General features: G+C 44.5%; 1 protein-coding gene and 1 pseudogene across 3 annotated transcripts; both read left to right on the forward strand.

Moving 5' to 3' along the window:
- The first annotated feature begins 1,180 nt into the window (after positions 1-1,180).
- Positions 1,181-1,830, forward strand: LOC105509425 (annotated as a pseudogene).
- An 11,267-nt stretch (positions 1,831-13,097) lies between these two features.
- Positions 13,098-16,560, forward strand: PRR15 (proline rich 15). Of its 3 annotated transcripts, none has more exons than XM_011938620.1 (2): positions 13,098-13,664; positions 15,461-16,560. In XM_011938620.1, the coding sequence occupies exon 2, from the start codon at positions 15,606-15,608 to the stop codon at positions 15,993-15,995; it is 390 nt and encodes a 129-aa protein (XP_011794010.1). In that variant the 5' UTR covers positions 13,098-13,664; positions 15,461-15,605; the 3' UTR covers positions 15,996-16,560. The 3 variants fall into 3 exon arrangements, with proteins under 3 accessions (XP_011794010.1, XP_011794012.1, XP_011794011.1); XM_011938622.1 differs by having other exon boundaries at positions 13,245-13,664; positions 15,466-16,560; XM_011938621.1 differs by lacking the exon at positions 13,098-13,664 and adding an exon at positions 14,109-15,028.
- The last annotated feature ends 500 nt before the right edge of the window (positions 16,561-17,060 follow it).

A 17,060-nucleotide genomic window follows, 5' to 3' on the forward strand; every position in this document is an offset into this window, starting at 1 on the left:
TCAGGGTATGGGCAAACCAGAAGTAAACCATACCCATATCCACCCACAGGACTGGGCGGACAGTTAAGTTACTTTGGCACAAAAAAGATCTGGATGTTGTAGGGGAGGGAAAAATGAACGGACTGATCCCTGGGAGGGTGTGACTATGGGCTAGCAGTGCTCCTACAGATCAGTTGTTTTGCCCAAGAAATCTCAAGCCACGAACTCAGTGTTCATGTCTGGTAACTCCCCTAACTTCTTGAAAATCCCTTCTAGAGTAAGTCACCTTTGTCTTAGGCCTTAAATTTTCCAAAAGTAATTTTTAAAGTAGAATGAGGAACACACAGTAATATCTAAGAATATCAAGAAACGAAACCCTATGAGTGGAAACTGGCAGAAAAAAGAAAAACAGACCAAAGAAACACCTTCAAAGACTTCAGATTTTTGAATTATCAGCCAAAGATTATAAAATAACTGTGTTCAGTATGTTTCAAGTTTAAAAATACAAGTTTAAAAATATCTTCAAGGAATAGAAAAGTATAGTGTTCTAACATATTTGAAATAACACTAGATAGAACATTTAGAAAAGAAAAAGTTAAAATGTATAAATTAATGAAGGAATTTAACAGATGTTTAGATGCAACAGAAGACAGAATTAATGAACTGTCACATAGATCAGAAAAAATTCTCTAGAATGCACCAGAGAAGGCAAAACATAAAAAAGAGTAGGTTAAGAAGCATGGTGGGGTAGACTGAGAAGGTATAACAAATGTCTAATTGGGATTCCAGAAAAAGAAATGGAAGAGAGCCAGGCTGGGTGGCTCATACCTGTAATCCTAGCACTCTGGGAGACCAAGGCTAGCAGATTGCTTGGTCCCAGGAGATCAAGTATAGCCTGGGCAACATGGCAAAACCTGTCTCTACAAAAAGTACAAAAAATTAGCCAGGTTTGGCACCTTGTGCCTGTAGTCCCAGCTACTCGGGAGGCTGAGGTGGGAAGATTGCCTGAGCCCAGGAGGTTGAGGCTGCAGTGAGCTGTGATCGCACCACTACACTCCAGCCTGGGTGAAGGAGTGAGACTCTGTCTCAAAAAAAAAAAAAAAAAAAAAAAAGAATGGGGCAGAGAATATGTTTGAAGAGATAATAGTTGAAAATTTTCTAAAACTGAAATAAGAAGCCTATAATCCAGAGCTGTGGGACCATGGCAGTAGCAAAGGAACAGAATCCAGAGGATGGAGAAGAGGAAGAAGGAGGAGGGAGAACAGTTGGTTCTCATGGAATTGTCAGGAATTATTGATTCAGACTTTCTCTCGAAATGTGAAAATAAATGCAAAATTTTGAGAACTGACACCAAGAGGCCCTTTCTGCAAGTGGACAGCTATGTCTTGGCTGGGGAGTCTGAAGACACTCTTAGGACCTGTGTTATATTTGAAGAAAATGTTGAACATGTGGATAGAGAGGGCAAGGGGTACACAGTGCTAAAATACAAGTGCCATACAGAGAAGAAGTCAGCATGACAAGAACTCTTCCAACAGAGAAGGAAGGAGGAGAAAACAGGTGGGGTGGAATGGCTGCAAATCAAGGATAAGAATTTCTCCTCTAGACCCAACATGATTTGTAGCTTTCTACATAAAAATGAAGATGAAGAAATGATAGCTTTGGCTTCAGATAAACCTTTGGAACTGGAAGGAAGATTCAAACGAAAGACAGTTCAAACCTGAGTTGCGAACAGGAGAAGCCGCTGCACGTGGACATAGAGGTTCTGGTCCTCTTCATGACATCCCTTCTGAGACAGAAGTTTCGGTGTTTATAGAAACTGAAGATGCTGCCTTAGAAATCACTCCTAGATGAAATGTTTCTCATAACTCATTATGAGCTTTCTAGTGTTCTTACATAAAAATAATCAGCTGTATAGCTTTCAGTTGTTCACTATTTTATTGTGTTTTGTTGGCTATACACACATATCCAGTCATATCACAGCTTATTTTACCAGAATCACTCAGGACCAGACATGAATTTTTTTAAACTCAACTTAAATGACTTTAGGGACAGTTCTCTGATGAGTCCTTTAAATTCAAGGTTTTATTAAGGTAAGTACATAAGTTTTCTATTGTAGCTGTTACAAATGACCGCAAACTCCGTGGCTGAAAGCAACAAAACGTAACATCATAGTTTTGTAGGTCAGAAATCTGACACCGGTCTTAACTGAGCTAAATTCAAGATGCTGGCAGGACTGCATTCCTTTATGGAGGCTGGGGGCAGGGTAGGGGGCCATAAATCCATTTCCTTGCTTATTCAGTTGTGCCAGAATTCAGTACTTTACAGTTGAAGAATCAAAGTCTTGTTTCCTTGCTGTCTGTCAGTGGAGGGCCATTTCTAGCTTCCAGAGCTGCCTGCATTCCTTGGCTCATGGTCTCCTTTCCTTCAGAGCTAGCAATGGTGGGTCATGTCCCCTTTCCTGTTATTTCCTCATCATACCTGTCTCTGACCTACCCTTTTGTCTTCTATTCCACTTTTAAAGGTCCATTTGATTATGATTACATTGGGCCCACTTGAATAATTTCTCTATTTTAAGGTCTATAACCTTAATTCCATCTGCAAAGTCTCTTTTGCTGTGTAATTTAGCATATACAGGCATAAAACTAGGGACTGGGGCATGGAAATCTTTTGGGAGACCATTTTTCAGTCTACTACAATATGTATTTTATCTAGAAACAGAAAAAGAATTTTGAAGTGCTTAAAGATAAAGAGGTACAATTCCTAAATTCCAGCTGTCAATTCACTTTTTTCACTTGAGCAAGATTGCTGGAATTCAACTGTAATCATGATTTCATTAGGGCAGTAACTTAAATCTAGGATAATTTGTATTTTTTAAGTAAATTATTCACAAATATAGATACTTTGTTATAGGTTGAGCTGTATGAAATTGTCAATATTTGTATCTGACTACAAAAAAAACAGCAATTTCACCTAGTTTAGCCTAGGTGAAATTAATAGTTAAAACACACCTCACATTAATCACATCTCACAATTGACAGAGATGTAACTATTTTAACGGGTTAGAGAACTAATGTTCTGGAGGAGGAATTTTTTTTCTTCAAAAAGTCTATTTAGTTGGAAAACAACTTACCTTGATAAAAAAGCATTTTCAAATCATAAACACATATATATTCCCAGGTTTTATATGACTTTTTTAGTCTCAGCTTTCGTATTAATCCATTCTCACACTACGAATAAAGACATAACCTGAGACTGGGTAATTTATAAAGAAAGAGAGCTGTAATGGATTCACAGTTCCACATGGCTGGGGAGGCCTCACAATCATGGTGGAAGGTGAAGGAGGAACAAAGGCATATCTTACATGGCAGCAGGCAAGAGACCATGTGTAGAGGAACTGCCCTTTATAAAACCATCAGATCTCATGAGGCTTATTCACAATCATAAGAACAGCACAGGAAAAAGCCACTGTATAATTCAATTACCTCCCACCAGGTCCCTCCCACAATAGGTGGGGATTATAGGAGATAAAATTCAAGATGAGATTTGGGTGAGGACATAGCCAAACCATATCAGCAATTTTTTTTTTTTTTGAGACATGGTCTCACTGTGTCACCGAGGCTGGAGTGCAGTGGTGCCATCATAGCTCACTGAAGCCTGGAACTCTTGGATTCAAGCAGTCTTCCCGCTTTAGCCTTTCGAGTCACTGGGAACTACAGGTGCATGCCATCATGCCAGCTAATTTTTTCTTCTTTTTTTTTTTTTTTTTTTCTTTGTAGAGACAGGGTCTTACTATGTTGCCCAAGCTAGTCTTGAACTCCTGGCCCTAAGCAATCCTCCCACCTCAGCCTCCCAAAGCTCTGGGATTACAAGCTTGAGCCACTTTGCCCAGCCTAATGTCAGCATTTAATAAGAAGCTATTGTTCCCACCATATATATGTAGAGGAGAGCCTGCTAACTGCCTGACTCAATTATCTGTTCTCCCTGTTTCTGTTTGTGACAGAATCCCAAAACTTATTCAGACTAGCAATGTGCCCACTTTCCCCACAGATTCATGTGGTCATATGACTAAGTTCTGGCCACTGACATGGAATTGGAAGTGTTGGGCCAGACCCAATGGCTCACACCTGTAATCTCAACAGTTTGTGAGGTCAAGATGAGCAAATCACTTGAGCTCAGAAGTCCAAGACCAGCTTAGGGAACATGGCGAAACCCTGTCTCTACAAAAAATACAAAAAGTAGCCAGGCATAGTAGGGCACGCCTGTACTTCCAGCTATTCTGGAGGCTAAGGTAGGAGGATTGTTTGAGCCTGGGAGGTTGAGGCTGCATTGAGCTGTGATCACACCACTGCACTCCAGCCTGGGCAACAGAGTGAGACCCTGTCTCAAGAAAAAAATAAGAGGTGTTGAGTGATGCTTCCAGAAAGTTTTCTTAAACTTAAAGGCATAAGAGGAAGCAGGTAGACTCATCTTCCCTGTCTTCCTGCTAGAACATGGATGTGGTGGCTAGAACTCCAGCAGGATTCTTGGACTTTAAAGCAACCTTGGAAATAAACCCTTGAGTGGCAGAGCAGCAGGATAGAAGATTGGGTCCGGATTATGCGAGACTGCCCTGGACTGCTCTGAGTAAAGTCCTTTCTCTTCCCTGGTAAAATGCCTTTGCCTTTATCATCATTTCTCTGGAAGCCTACTAGGCAAGGTAATAATGGAATGTCAGCTGTGATACTAGGCAATACTGGATCATCTTTATGATTAAAGATGATCCCTTATTGGTAAACTGTATCTGGACCAAGAGGACTCTGACACGTACTATAAGTGCCCATCGAAAACCATGAGTTTTGAGATTCCTTAAGTGTAGTGTTCTTTATTGCAAAGATTCCTGGAAATTACAGTCATGGGCTATCTCAACAGGTATTAGTTCTCACGGAGCATGAAGCTTCTAAGCCAGGTGGCTTCTGCACCCACTATCTTGTTGCGTTATATTTGAGCTGACACTTGGCAGGCTAGAGTTAAGCCTCCTGCTGAAATAAGCCTCATGCTGCCATGTTGTTCTGTATCTTTCAAAGTTAAGTGAACAGGGTGTCAGATTGGATGCCACAAGGCTTACTGGGTCCTGTGAGTGTCAATGCCATTCTAAACCTGTGACTACTGCTGCTGCTCAGGCAGAAAAGACATTGCCACTGCTTACCTCTGGCCTTCTCTTAAGCAAGAGAGAAATGACCCACTCTCTTAAGTCACACTTTAATAGCCAAACCTAATCCTAATTGCAACATATGTATTTTTAAAAACATGAAAATATTAAAAAGTAGACCAGGTACAGTAGCTCATTCCTGTAATCCCAACACTTTGAGAGGCCAAAGTGGGAGGATTACTTGAGGCCAGGAGTTCAAGACCAGATGGGCAACACAGCAAGACACCTGCGTCTTTTTTTTTAAAGAAAGTATAAAGAAGTGGAAGATTCTCGAAATTTGTAATTTTGCAAAAGAAACTGATCTACATTATAATGTACTTCTACTTTTAAATTGAAGAAGAAAATAAAGTCTTAAATTCTGAAGAGAAAAAAAAGCAGCATATAATCCCGAACAATATAAAAAGAAATCCATACTTAGACACATTACAGTGATACTAAAGAAAACCCAAGGCAAGGAGAAAAAACATCTTAATAGCAGCAGAGGGAAAGTACCAGTCACCTTCAAAAGAGGGACAAATTAACAGCTGACCTCTCAGCAGAAATAATGTAAGCCTAAAGACAGTGAAATAATGTATATTCAATGTACTAAAAGAAAATAACTGCCAACCTAAAATTCTATACACAACAAAAATATCATACCAGAATTAGGATGAAATATCAGAAAACAGCTAAAAAGAGCTCACCACCAGCCCATCCTCACTTAAAGAAAATCTAAAGGATGTATTTCAGAGAGAAGTATTCTCAGATAGAAACTATGAAATACTAGAAGGAATAAACAGCAAAAATAGAATAAATGTAAACCCCTGAATAAAGAACAGCAATCTTCATTAAATAATTATGCTATGGAAGTACCATATGGTTTGGTTGGGGTTGAGGAGATTGTCAAGGAATATTTCACTGAGGGTGGCAGAGGTCAGTGTGGCTGGAGGGGAAGAAAGGAATGAGGTGGGGCTGAAGAATTAGTTTATATAGGCCATATATAATTATATAGGGCTTTATGAGTCACGTCAGTTCTTATCCCACTTGCAAGGGGACACCGTTGTGGGGTTATAAGCAGGGTGATAAGGTTAAATGGTTACTCTGGGTACCATAAGATATAGGATGAAGCAGGGCAAAAGTGGATAGAGGGTTTCAAATTAGGTTGTTGTGAGAAGATGACAGTTTAGATTACAGAGCAGCAATGGAAATGGAGGGTGGTAGTTGGATGCAAGAAGCATTTAAGAAATAGAGTTGACAGGCTTTAGGACACACTGGATGTGAGACTCAGCAGAGGGAGAAACCAAGAAGGACACTGCTATAGACTGAATGGTTATGTCCACCCAAAATTCCTACGTTGAAACCCAATCCCCAATGCAATGGTATTTGGAGGCGAGGCCTTTGGGAGAAGATTAGATCATGAAAGCTCAGCCTTCATGAATGGGATTAGTATCCTTATAAAGGAGACCCCAAAGAGCTCCCTCACCCTTTTCACTTTGTGAAGACAAAGCAAGAATCTATGAATCAGAACATGGGTCTTCACCCGACACCAAAGCTGGTGGTATCTTAATTCCCAGCCTCCAGAACTGTGAGAAACAAATTTCTGATGTTGGTAAACCAGCCAGTGTTTGGTGTTTTGCTGTAACAGCCCAAATGGACAAGACAGACACCTTAGTTTCTGGTTTGCATTACTGGCTAGATGTGGTACCAGTCACTTAGCCCTGCAATAAGGGCACATAGCAGAAAAGGAGAAAATGTTGGGATATCCTATTTTATACTTATTTAGCTTGATGTGCCTTTAAGACAGTCAAGCAGAAATGTCAAAGAACTAGTTAAATACTTAGACCTGGAATTCAGAGAAGCTCAAGCTAAAGATATAAATTCAAGAGTCATCTTCACAGAAATACCACCTGAAGCCATGGGCATAGCAATGATGACCAGAAAAGGACTTAGGACGACTGAACCTCAAGAACTCTAACATCCTGAAGTGTTGAGAAGCTTGAGCTCTGGAGTCAGGCTGCCTGATTTTGAATCCTGGCTCTACTAACCACAGGCTGTTTTGCCCTCTCTGAGTACCACTGACATCCTCTGTAAAATAGCTGGTGGTTGCTAGGAGGATTATATGAGGTAATACATGGAGAGCATCTACCATGGTATCTGTCTCATGGTAACAGCTCCAAAGCTTAGCTTTACTCATAATATGACACGAAAGGAGAGGATAGACTGGGAAAGGAGACAAAGCAGCAGGCAGAGAGAAAAAGAAGAAAAGACAGAACAGCGAATGTTTTCAGGAAGAGCCAGCAGTGTTGATGTTACAGATAGGTCAAAAAGATGAGGACTGATAAATGTCCTATAAGCCCAGGGACCCTAGAGAAACCACGTTAGAGGGAGAGGCGTGCAGATGCCATACTGGAGTTAGGGTGAGAAAATGGAGACAGTAAGTATAGAAGACACATCTGGGAGTGGAACTAACAAAAGGAAAACAAAAATATCAATAGGTTCCTATGGAGAAGGGTCAAGGAGGTCTGTTACTCTAAGAAAGAGGCACCAACAGGTATCTCCCAATGCTCTTCTGTGGAACAGCTGACTCAGCAGATAGTGAGTTCCTCATTCCCAGCACTGATCACAGATACTGGATGACCATTTGTTAAGACAGGTGAACAGGGAGGCTGATGACTTGCAGACCTATGATTCAGGGAAGGGCTCATGAGACACAGGGACTAGGAGTGGGGTCAGAAAGAGTCAGCTGGTGTTGAACTGCAGAGAAAGGTGGCGTTGGGCAAATAAATCAGCCTTGCTTAGGTCAAGTAGCACTCAGGGAAAATGTGTAGAACTGAAATAATTAGTAATGTTTTGTGACTATCATTTTTGAACCTCTAGATGTGCATTTGTGTTAACCTGACAAGGTACAGGATGAGATGCTATAAAAAGTGGATTCCAATTTCATGCATGGGTAAAATCCCCACTCTCTGAATCCACAACACTGATGCATATAAACAGAAAGAAAAAAAGAAATCATAAACTACTCATACATTGATGACTATAAAGGAAAAGGACAGGAGAGATACATGCCTAATTTCCAAAAGATGTAGGAGTCCACAGAAGAAAGGAATGAAGAAAGGCAGGGAAAGGAAAAAATGAAGAGTAAACATGAAAATAAGTGGCAAAAAGCTCAAAAGGAATAATACCAAAACATTAACCAGGGTCATCCTTGAATGAAAAGAATATAGGTGATTCTTATTTTCTTCATTTTGATTAGCTAGATTTCTATATTTCTTTAAATTTCTCATCCTGTTTTTCTCTTTGCCTAGTTCCCAATACAGATGCTTAAAAGGAAGATAATACATTTCTCAACCTACCATTCAATGCCAGATTTGCTAGGATAGCAGATGCCGTGTTAACCTGTAAAAATCTGATTTTAATTGCTAGTGTAATGCTTGCCCTCTAATAATTCATTCTGTATTGTCTTTGAGTATAAATATTTATTGCACTTAAAGATTCATTTTTTTAAAAGAAGCAATTTTTTTTTTTTTTTGAGACAGAGTTTTGCTCTGTTGCCCAGGCTGGAGTGCTATATATAGTGCTATCTTGGCTCACCACAACCTCTGCCTCCCAGGTTCAAGTGATTCTCCTGCATCAGCCAACCAAGTAGCTGGGATTACAGGTATGCACCACCACACCCAGCTAGTTTTGTATTTTTAGTAGAGATGGGATTTCTCCATGTTGGTCAGGCTGGTCCTGAACTTCCGACCTCAGGTGATCTGACTGCCTCGGCCTCCCAAAGTGCTGGGATTACAGGCATGAGCCACCACACCCTGTGCTAATTTTTTAAAAGAAAAATAAAAAACGTGTCCTTACCCAAATCATCAACACATTTTTGAAAAATGACAAGATAAATTAAGAAATGTAAGCTTTGTCCAGTTAAAGCATATCAATATTATAACATTAAAAGTCATCTACTATTAACTAAATAGATGAGTCAACTTTTAAATGTGTCTATCATGTAAGATGTCTAGCTTAAAAATACAGAGCTGTAGGGCCAGACCATGTCCTCCTTATAGAACCAAACAATATGATTCCTGGATCAATAGTTACAGAACACAACTATATGTGTAATACTAACCGTGTGTGTGTGTGTGTGTGTGTGTGTGTGTGTTGGTGGGCGAGATTAAAACAGTTCTAGATGCAAAAATGGAGAAAAATAAGTCTTAATTGTTTAAGGCTGTGTTTAAAAGTCAAATTACATTGATAGCGCAGATAATCTGATGAACCTCACCTGTTGGTCTTACCTCCCGTTTACTCATTCATGCACTACACATGCGTTTATATCTACCCATTCCCTTAACTCAAAATTTCACAGATGCATTCTCTGCCTCTAAAAACTTGCCCATCACTTTAACATTTCACTAAATCCTCCTTCTGGGAAGAACTTTTCATATTAGTCCAAAAAATGTGACAATATTACCTTTTTTCCCTTTTGGACAATATCATCTCTTCCTCTAACTAAAGTAGTCCCTACCAAGTAGGAATGGGTTTGGCTGCAAGACACAGAAAACTGTGTTTAAATCTGTGGTTAAACCACAGGGATATGTATGATCTCACTGAACTAAAAGTCCATAGGTAGGTGGTTCCAGGGTTCCTTCAGGGAATGGATGGTGTAATCGAGGACCCAGACACTTCCACACTCCCATGCCATCATCCTTAGCATGGTGGCTCCTATTCCTATGCCTGCTGCCTCACTGGCTGCTGCCACACCAGGTGTCACATCCTCATGCTGTGCTTAAATGCAAGCATCAGGGGTGTGGCAAAAGATGTTCTCTCAGAAGGTTCTGTCCTTTATCTGGAGAAAAAGCATTTCCAGAAGTCTTTCTTACAGCCCCATAGGCCAAAACTGAATCACATGGCCACTCCTAGTCACAGGAAAGGCTGTGAAAGTATTTCCCTTCTCAGCTTCTAGTCAAACTCAATCTCCTTGTTTGTAGGAATTAAATGAAAGTGTGCTGTTGATTCTATCTCCAACATTCCTATTGCATCCGCATAATTATCTTCATCTCCCACCACTTCAACTCCCACCACTGTACTACAGGCTTCAGAATATCCACCTGAAGTCTCCCAGTAGTTCCTAGCTGCTTTCCTGATTGCTCCATTTTGTCCCCCTCTTTTTTCTTTTCTTTTTTTTTTTTTTTGAGAGAGTCTTTCTCTGTTGCCCAGGCTGGAGTGCAGTGGTGCAGTCATAGCTCACCGCAGCCTGGAACTCCTGGGCCCAAGTGATCCTCCCACCTCACCACCCAAGCAGCTGTGACTACAGGCTCATACCACAACACCCAGCTAATTTCTTCTATTTTTTTGTAGAGATGGGGGTTTCATCATGTTTCCCAGGCGGGTCTCAAATACCTGGGCTCAAGCAATCCTCCCACTTCGGCCTCCCAAAGTGCTGGGATTACAAATGTGAGCTACTGCGCCTGGCCCATTCTTTTTTGAGATAGAGTCTAGCTCTGTCACCAGGCTGGAATGCAGTGGTGCGATATCGGCTTACTGCAACCTTCACCTCCCGGGTTCAAGTGATTCTCCTGCCTCAGCCTCCCGAGTAACTGGGACTACAGAAGGACGCCACCACACCTGGCTAATTTTTGTATTTTTAGTAGAGACAGGGTTTAACCATGTTGGTTAGGATGGTCTCGATTTCTTGACCTCGTGATCCACCCACCTAGGCCTCCCAAAGTGCTGGGATTACAGGTGTGAGCCACCGCGCCCAGCCCCATTCATTCCTTATACACCGTGGCACCACATTTAACTGCGAATCTTACCACGTTCTTCCTCTTTAGTGGATTGTGGTCCTGAATGGTCTGGTCACACCCACCTCTCCAGCTTCAGCTCCCTCTCCTTACTGATCACAGGCGCCTGCTCTTTACCTCTCAAGAAACCTCAATTTCCTCACACCTCCAAGTTGTTGCACATGCTATTTCCTCCATCTGAAATGCTCACCCATTCTGCATCTCAGCTAATCTCTCCTCAGTTTTCATGTCTCTCCTTAAACGTCCTCCTGTACACAAGGGTTATTTGTAAGATGTTACTAAGTTCAGAGTTGCTGAATATAAATGAGAAAGGGCATGTAAAATAATCAATGTTTTTTGTTAATTTCAGCAGTTAGTAGAGGTTCGTTTATTACTAAAATGTTGGCCCTTTTGTTCAAATCACACTTGAGGAGCCAACTGGCAAAACTTATTTTCTTTTCCTAAATTTTTTATTCTTTCACCCATATGCTCAATAAACAACGTAAAAACCCAGCTCCATAGCTTCCTAGTGGTGATGACTCCTCAGACAAGGGCATTCCTCCACGATTCAATTTCATCTGTAAAGTAATGGCACTATGATGACTTATCCCATTCTCCCCTCAAAGTTCTGCCTTTGTTCAATCCTGGTGCTGTGATTGCATGTTTATGCTCTAAAACTAATCCCGAGAAACATAAAAATGCATGACTTCCAAATACCCCGTGCTGTGCATATCATAAAAAATTCAAAGAATTCCAAACTAAAAAGTAAATCATATATTCATATTTTTATCTTTCACAAATTGAAAATACTATAAAAATTTTTTCTACTAATTCTATATTGCAAATTATTTGAGTTAGGCAGTTAGGCAGTATGTCTTTCACTATTTCTTTTCTTTTTTTTTTTTTTTTTAAGAGTCTCACTGTCACCCAGGCTGGAGTGCAGTGGCAGGATCTCGGCTCACTGCAACCTCTACCTCCCAGGTTCAAGTGATTCTCGTGCCTCAGCCTGCCCAATAGCTGGGAATACAGGCGTGCATCACTACACTTTTTTTTTTTTTTTTTTTTTTTTTTTTAAGTAGAGACAGTGTTTTGTCATGTTGGCCAGGCTGATCTCAAACTCCTGGCCTCATGTGATCCACTCACCTTGGCCTCCAAAGCACTAGGGTTACAGGCTTGAGCCATCTTGCCCGGCTGTCTTTCACTGCTTTTATACTGCAAAAAGTTTTCACAACAAAGATGCTCAGTTGCTGCACACCCAGTCCTTCAGAGGAGTTATGCTTGTATATGAGCTCAAGGAACATCAAAATAGTTTTTTGAAAGAGAAGAACATCCTGGAAGATGAAGCAAGCTGCACCTCTGCCTTCATTAGTGAAAATGCCCTGTGCCAATATCTTTATGTCAAACTAATAAGAAGTACTGTTATGTGACCAGGAGTGCAATCCCCTGGTTCACTTCCTGCAGTAGCTCAGGGCTGGATTTACACTGCCCTCGTGGGGTGGCTGTCCATGGACTTCCAGGCCTGAAAGAAGGAAATTCACATCCTCACTGAGTCGTGTTAAGAGTTCCAGACGGGCAGGTTGTGGTGGGTAAGACCGTGAAAGCTAGAGTCAGGCCCCCTGGGTTCCAACCCTGCTCTGCCACGTACCAGACAGGCAACCCTGAGCAACCATTTTCCCGTGTTAGGGTTTCCTCGCCTGTCGAGTGAGAATAACAATAATAACAATAATAATAATTAATAATAATAATAATATCACCTACCTCCTAGGGTTGCTGTGAGAAATAAATGACTTAATCCACAGAAAGAGCCTGCAACGGCGCCTGGCTGGCACACAGCGGACTTGTTAATAACTTTACAGCCTTTCAACTAAGAGCGCCTGAAACTCACGAACATTTTGCTCGGGTGTGGATTCGCTCCCGTGAGTTACAAAACTTGGGATCCCGGGACCCGGAAAGCAAGGGGGAAAATAAACCGGGAAGGGGCCAAGGGAGAGCTGCTGCGGCAACTTTCACCCAGCAGAGCCCACCTACCGCCTCGGCCTCAGGTCTCCGCCGTTTCTTCTCAAGGAGTCGGTCGGGGGAGCGGCGCTGCACAGCTTTTCTCCAATCAAACACCTCAAGGCTGGCGCCTGATCCAATCTCCTCCCCTGGAGGGCGGGAACGCGAAGTTCCTACCTGCACCTGTGGCAGCGGTGACCGCCTCCTGGGTTATTTTCTTTTCTCCCCCAGCTGCTCCAGCCTTCTGGTTTCCCGAATCACTTGGTAAATAACCAGCAGGTGGGCAGATGTCTTTTCTGCGTTCCTACGGACGCGCAGGCAAGTTCGATGCGCCAGAGTGAACAGCCAGGGTCCCATCTCTCAGCCGGCTCCGGGGCGGTGCTAGCAGGGAAAAGGGACGCGCCGGCGAATGAAACACTACTAGCCCGGAAAGCCGGCCTGGACCTTCACCCCGGGCAGCGAGTCTGGCAGCCCCTCGCCGCCGCCCCCTCCGACCCGAACAGACTGCGCTGCGAGCCCCGGGCTTCCGCCGCAGCGCACAGAAATTGGAGGTGCCCGAGGAGACCAGCAGCAGCACTTGATTTAGCTGGGCTGCGGGAATTCCGACCTGTACACTTTCCAGAAGCCTGACCTCTCCAAGTCTGCGCCCAGGGACTCGAGCCCCGGCTTCCAGGTTAATCCAAGCGCGCCCCCTCGGTGCTGTCGGCCGAGTTCACCGCGCGGGGCCTCGGGGTCCTGTGAAGCCCGAGCAGGTGAGCGACTGGGGGTGGTTCGGCGTCCGCCGAGAGAGAGCCTGGCGCCGGGGGTCACCCTGGGGTGCTGCCTGGTACTTCCCAGGTACCCGCCTCCCGGCGCCCTAAGAGAGGCTGAAAACCACGGACGCTCCAGAGCTCCGTTTTCTGTGCTTTTGCGTAATTTGCCATCTTTTCCTTGCGCAATTCGTACAAAGCCCTTCCGTGCTCACAAAGTTGATAATTGTGAAGAAGAAATTGTAGGTTAGAGGAGAGAAAGCAGCATCAGGACACCTTACCACCACTGTTAGTAAATGACTTGGGGGTAGGGGTTGCTTTTCCGATCTGCAAAGTAGGTTGCTAATTGTGCCTGAGGGCGTGGGTGCCTTTTGTACCGAAAGAACTTTTGGCCGATTTTTCTTGTATTGTTTTCAAGTCGCTGCCCGAGTGTGTCCTCAGGGCATCCTGGGGAGGAGCTGGTGCAGCGGTTTCGGGGCGCAGCCGAGGCCGCCCCGCCGCCTCCCGTAGGCGATCAGACTTCCTCTCCCTGGCGGTTCCGGGAGGAGAACCTCCTACAACAAACACCGCCGAAGTTTCCCTCTCCAGCGCATTCGCCAATCCCAGGAGCGCCCGGCGCGTGGGCTGGGAAGGAGCCGAGCGGAAACCTGGAAGTGAGCCGCGGCGCAGGCGAATCCTGCGCGTTGCTGGTGGCAGCGCCCAAGAGACCCCGCACAGAAAGTGGGCTGAGAGTCTTGCTTGCTGTACCAGCACCTAAGTGCTCAGAAGCGGCCTTTCGCTTCGCAGAGCGGGGGTTGGGGCGTCTTAGAAGCTTGGGGAAGAAGCACGTTGTTTCGGAGTTCCTGGTTGCGTTCTTTCTCCTTGGGAGGAGGGAATTGCACAAGGAAAAGAAGAGAAGCCTTTACTTTGTAACTGGAATTCTCCCGAGTTGAGCTGCGTCGTACAGACTCGCTGCATATTTTAATACAAAACTAAGGGAAGAGGCCATTTGATGCCGCTTGGCTTCATCTCAACCGTCAGCCAGGGGGTGACTTCAAAAAGACGCAAGATTGGGCTCTGGGGAATAAAAGAAAGAATTAGGATGGCAGTTTTCAAGGGAAGTTAAGTCTAGACATGCTTCTTTGAAAGTCACAAGGCAGAAGTGGTCAAAAGCAGAATTTAAAAGAACCAAAACAAAAATATCATAAGCTTGTCCTTCTCTCCTACTGGGATAAAAATTCTCCTAAGTATCTCATCGAAAAGGCCTGGGACGAAAGTCGACGGGAGCAAATCTTGCAGGGAAATTTGACTGTTTGACAGTGGACTAATTAATACTCACCGTTCACCTGTAGAGAGGATGCACTTGGTTTCCAGCGCCCTCCTCCCAGGTGCTCATCCGAAGGGAGGCCGCCCTGGGCCGGATGGGTCACCTTTGGGCATCCATCTACAGTCAAGCAGTGTGGACAGGGCAGGTCATTTTCCCTCTCGAGACGGGTTGATCCAGAGGGCTGGGTACCTCCCCTGGGTCCCCCGTGCACGCTGACCACTGCACTGCACTTCCCCTGAAGGCAAGGCAAAGGTTGAAGCCAAAGAGTTCAAGGCTCAGCCTGGAGACCAGATGATGGTGCCCTGAAAGACACTTCCGCCAGCACCCTACCGGGCGCCGTGGCGTCTTAACTCTAATGTGGGCTACGTGGCTACCGGATTGGGTCTCTCCACCCTAGCCGATCCGGTGCCAGACAGCACAAGGGAGAGGAAATGGGACTGGGGGGCACATGACTTCAACCAGCGCAGTAACCAAGTTTTGTTTTCTTCCCCAGCACAGGCCGCTGCCTCAGCATCCACCCCGCAGCCCACGCGTGGCAAGCGGTGGAAGGGGTGGAGTGAACGGCCGGAGACCACGTGGAGGGAGGGGCCGCCTTGGCCCTTCCATCTGGGTGCCGGGAGCCCCTAGGCCCTCCGGCCATGGCCGACAGCGGCAGTGCGGGCAGCTCGGGCCCCTGGTGGAAATCGCTCACGAACAGCAGAAAGAAAAGCAAGGAAGCTGCAGTGGGGGTGCAGCCTCCCGCCCAGCCCGCTCCGGGGGAGCCCACGCCACCTGCGCCGCCCAGCCCGGACTGCACCAGCAGCTCCCGGGAGAATCAGCACCCCAATCTCCTCGGGGGCGCCGGCGAGCCCCCCAAACCAGACAAGTTATACGGGGACAAATCCGGCAGCAGCCGCCGCAATTTGAAGATCTCGCGCTCCGGCCGCTTTAAGGAGAAGAGGAAAGTGCGCGCCACGCTGCTCCCAGAGGCAGGCAGGTCCCCGGAGGAGGCGGACTTCCCTGGTGACCCCCACGAGGACAAGCAATAGCCCCAATAGCCTTCCCGCTCCAAGACTGTCTACCCAGCACTACCCCAAGCCCCCAGTTCCAAACCCGAGACTTCAGGCCCGCCCCCTTACGTGTTGTCTCATTCCACCAAATTCAGAATATTTACACAATGCCTTCATGATTTTATTTTTCTGGAAATTGAAGTGTCAATTGGGTTCTCAATATTGCATGACTCCAAGGATGCATTAAATATTTATTTGTGGTAAGAGAAGATACCTGTGGCATAATTATTTTTTTCAAAAAGCTATTCTGGGACCCTGGCCCCCTGGCTCCTGTCACAACTCAGCTTGAACTCTGTAGCCTCTCAAATGAAGAAGGTGGCTGTTATTTAAGACTCTGTGGAAAGCAAATCACAGTGCTGTTTTTAATGCCTGAGATGCACTTTAGGGGTACCTCCGTAGACGTATACCTTAAGTGAAGGAGTGGGGGAGGAAGAAACATTCTTAAGTAGAAGCATTTTAAGGTAAGGCAGGATTGCTTTTAATGTTAAACTACAAAACTGTACCGTCTATTTTAGTGTGGACTATTAAAACCCTTGCACTGTAAGACTTAAGGTGACTTTTGTATTTTTTCCATTCCAAGACTGAAACCCGTCGTACTTAAAAGCAGGCATGCAAAGTCCGAGGTGAGAGTTAATCATTTGCCACACAACATAACAGTGATTATTGGAAAGCGGCAGGGAAGAGAATATTTCTGGAAACCAGCAACACCCGGACTGGAACCTGTTAGCCGATATCCCTATTTATCAGCCAAATTCAAGGAAGGGAGAGAGGTACCAATTCATTATTCCTAAATTCAGTGCATTTTCATAGACTGTAGTAAGTTACAATGCTAGTAATACATCCCTTTCGGTATCTATTGTTAAAGTTACGATTGTCTAAAATTAAAAAAACAAGGCCAGGTGCGGTGGCTCACGCCTGTAATCCCAGCACTTTGGGAGGCCTAGGCAGGTGGATCAACTGAGGTCAGGAGTTGAAGACCAGCCTGACCAACAAGGTGAAACCCTGTCGCTACTAAAAATACAAAAATTAGCCGGGCGTGGTGGC

Source organism: Colobus angolensis, unplaced genomic scaffold (genome assembly GCF_000951035.1).
Source record: "Colobus angolensis palliatus isolate OR3802 unplaced genomic scaffold, Cang.pa_1.0 Scaffold175, whole genome shotgun sequence".
Lineage (NCBI taxonomy): Eukaryota > Metazoa > Chordata > Mammalia > Primates > Cercopithecidae > Colobus > Colobus angolensis.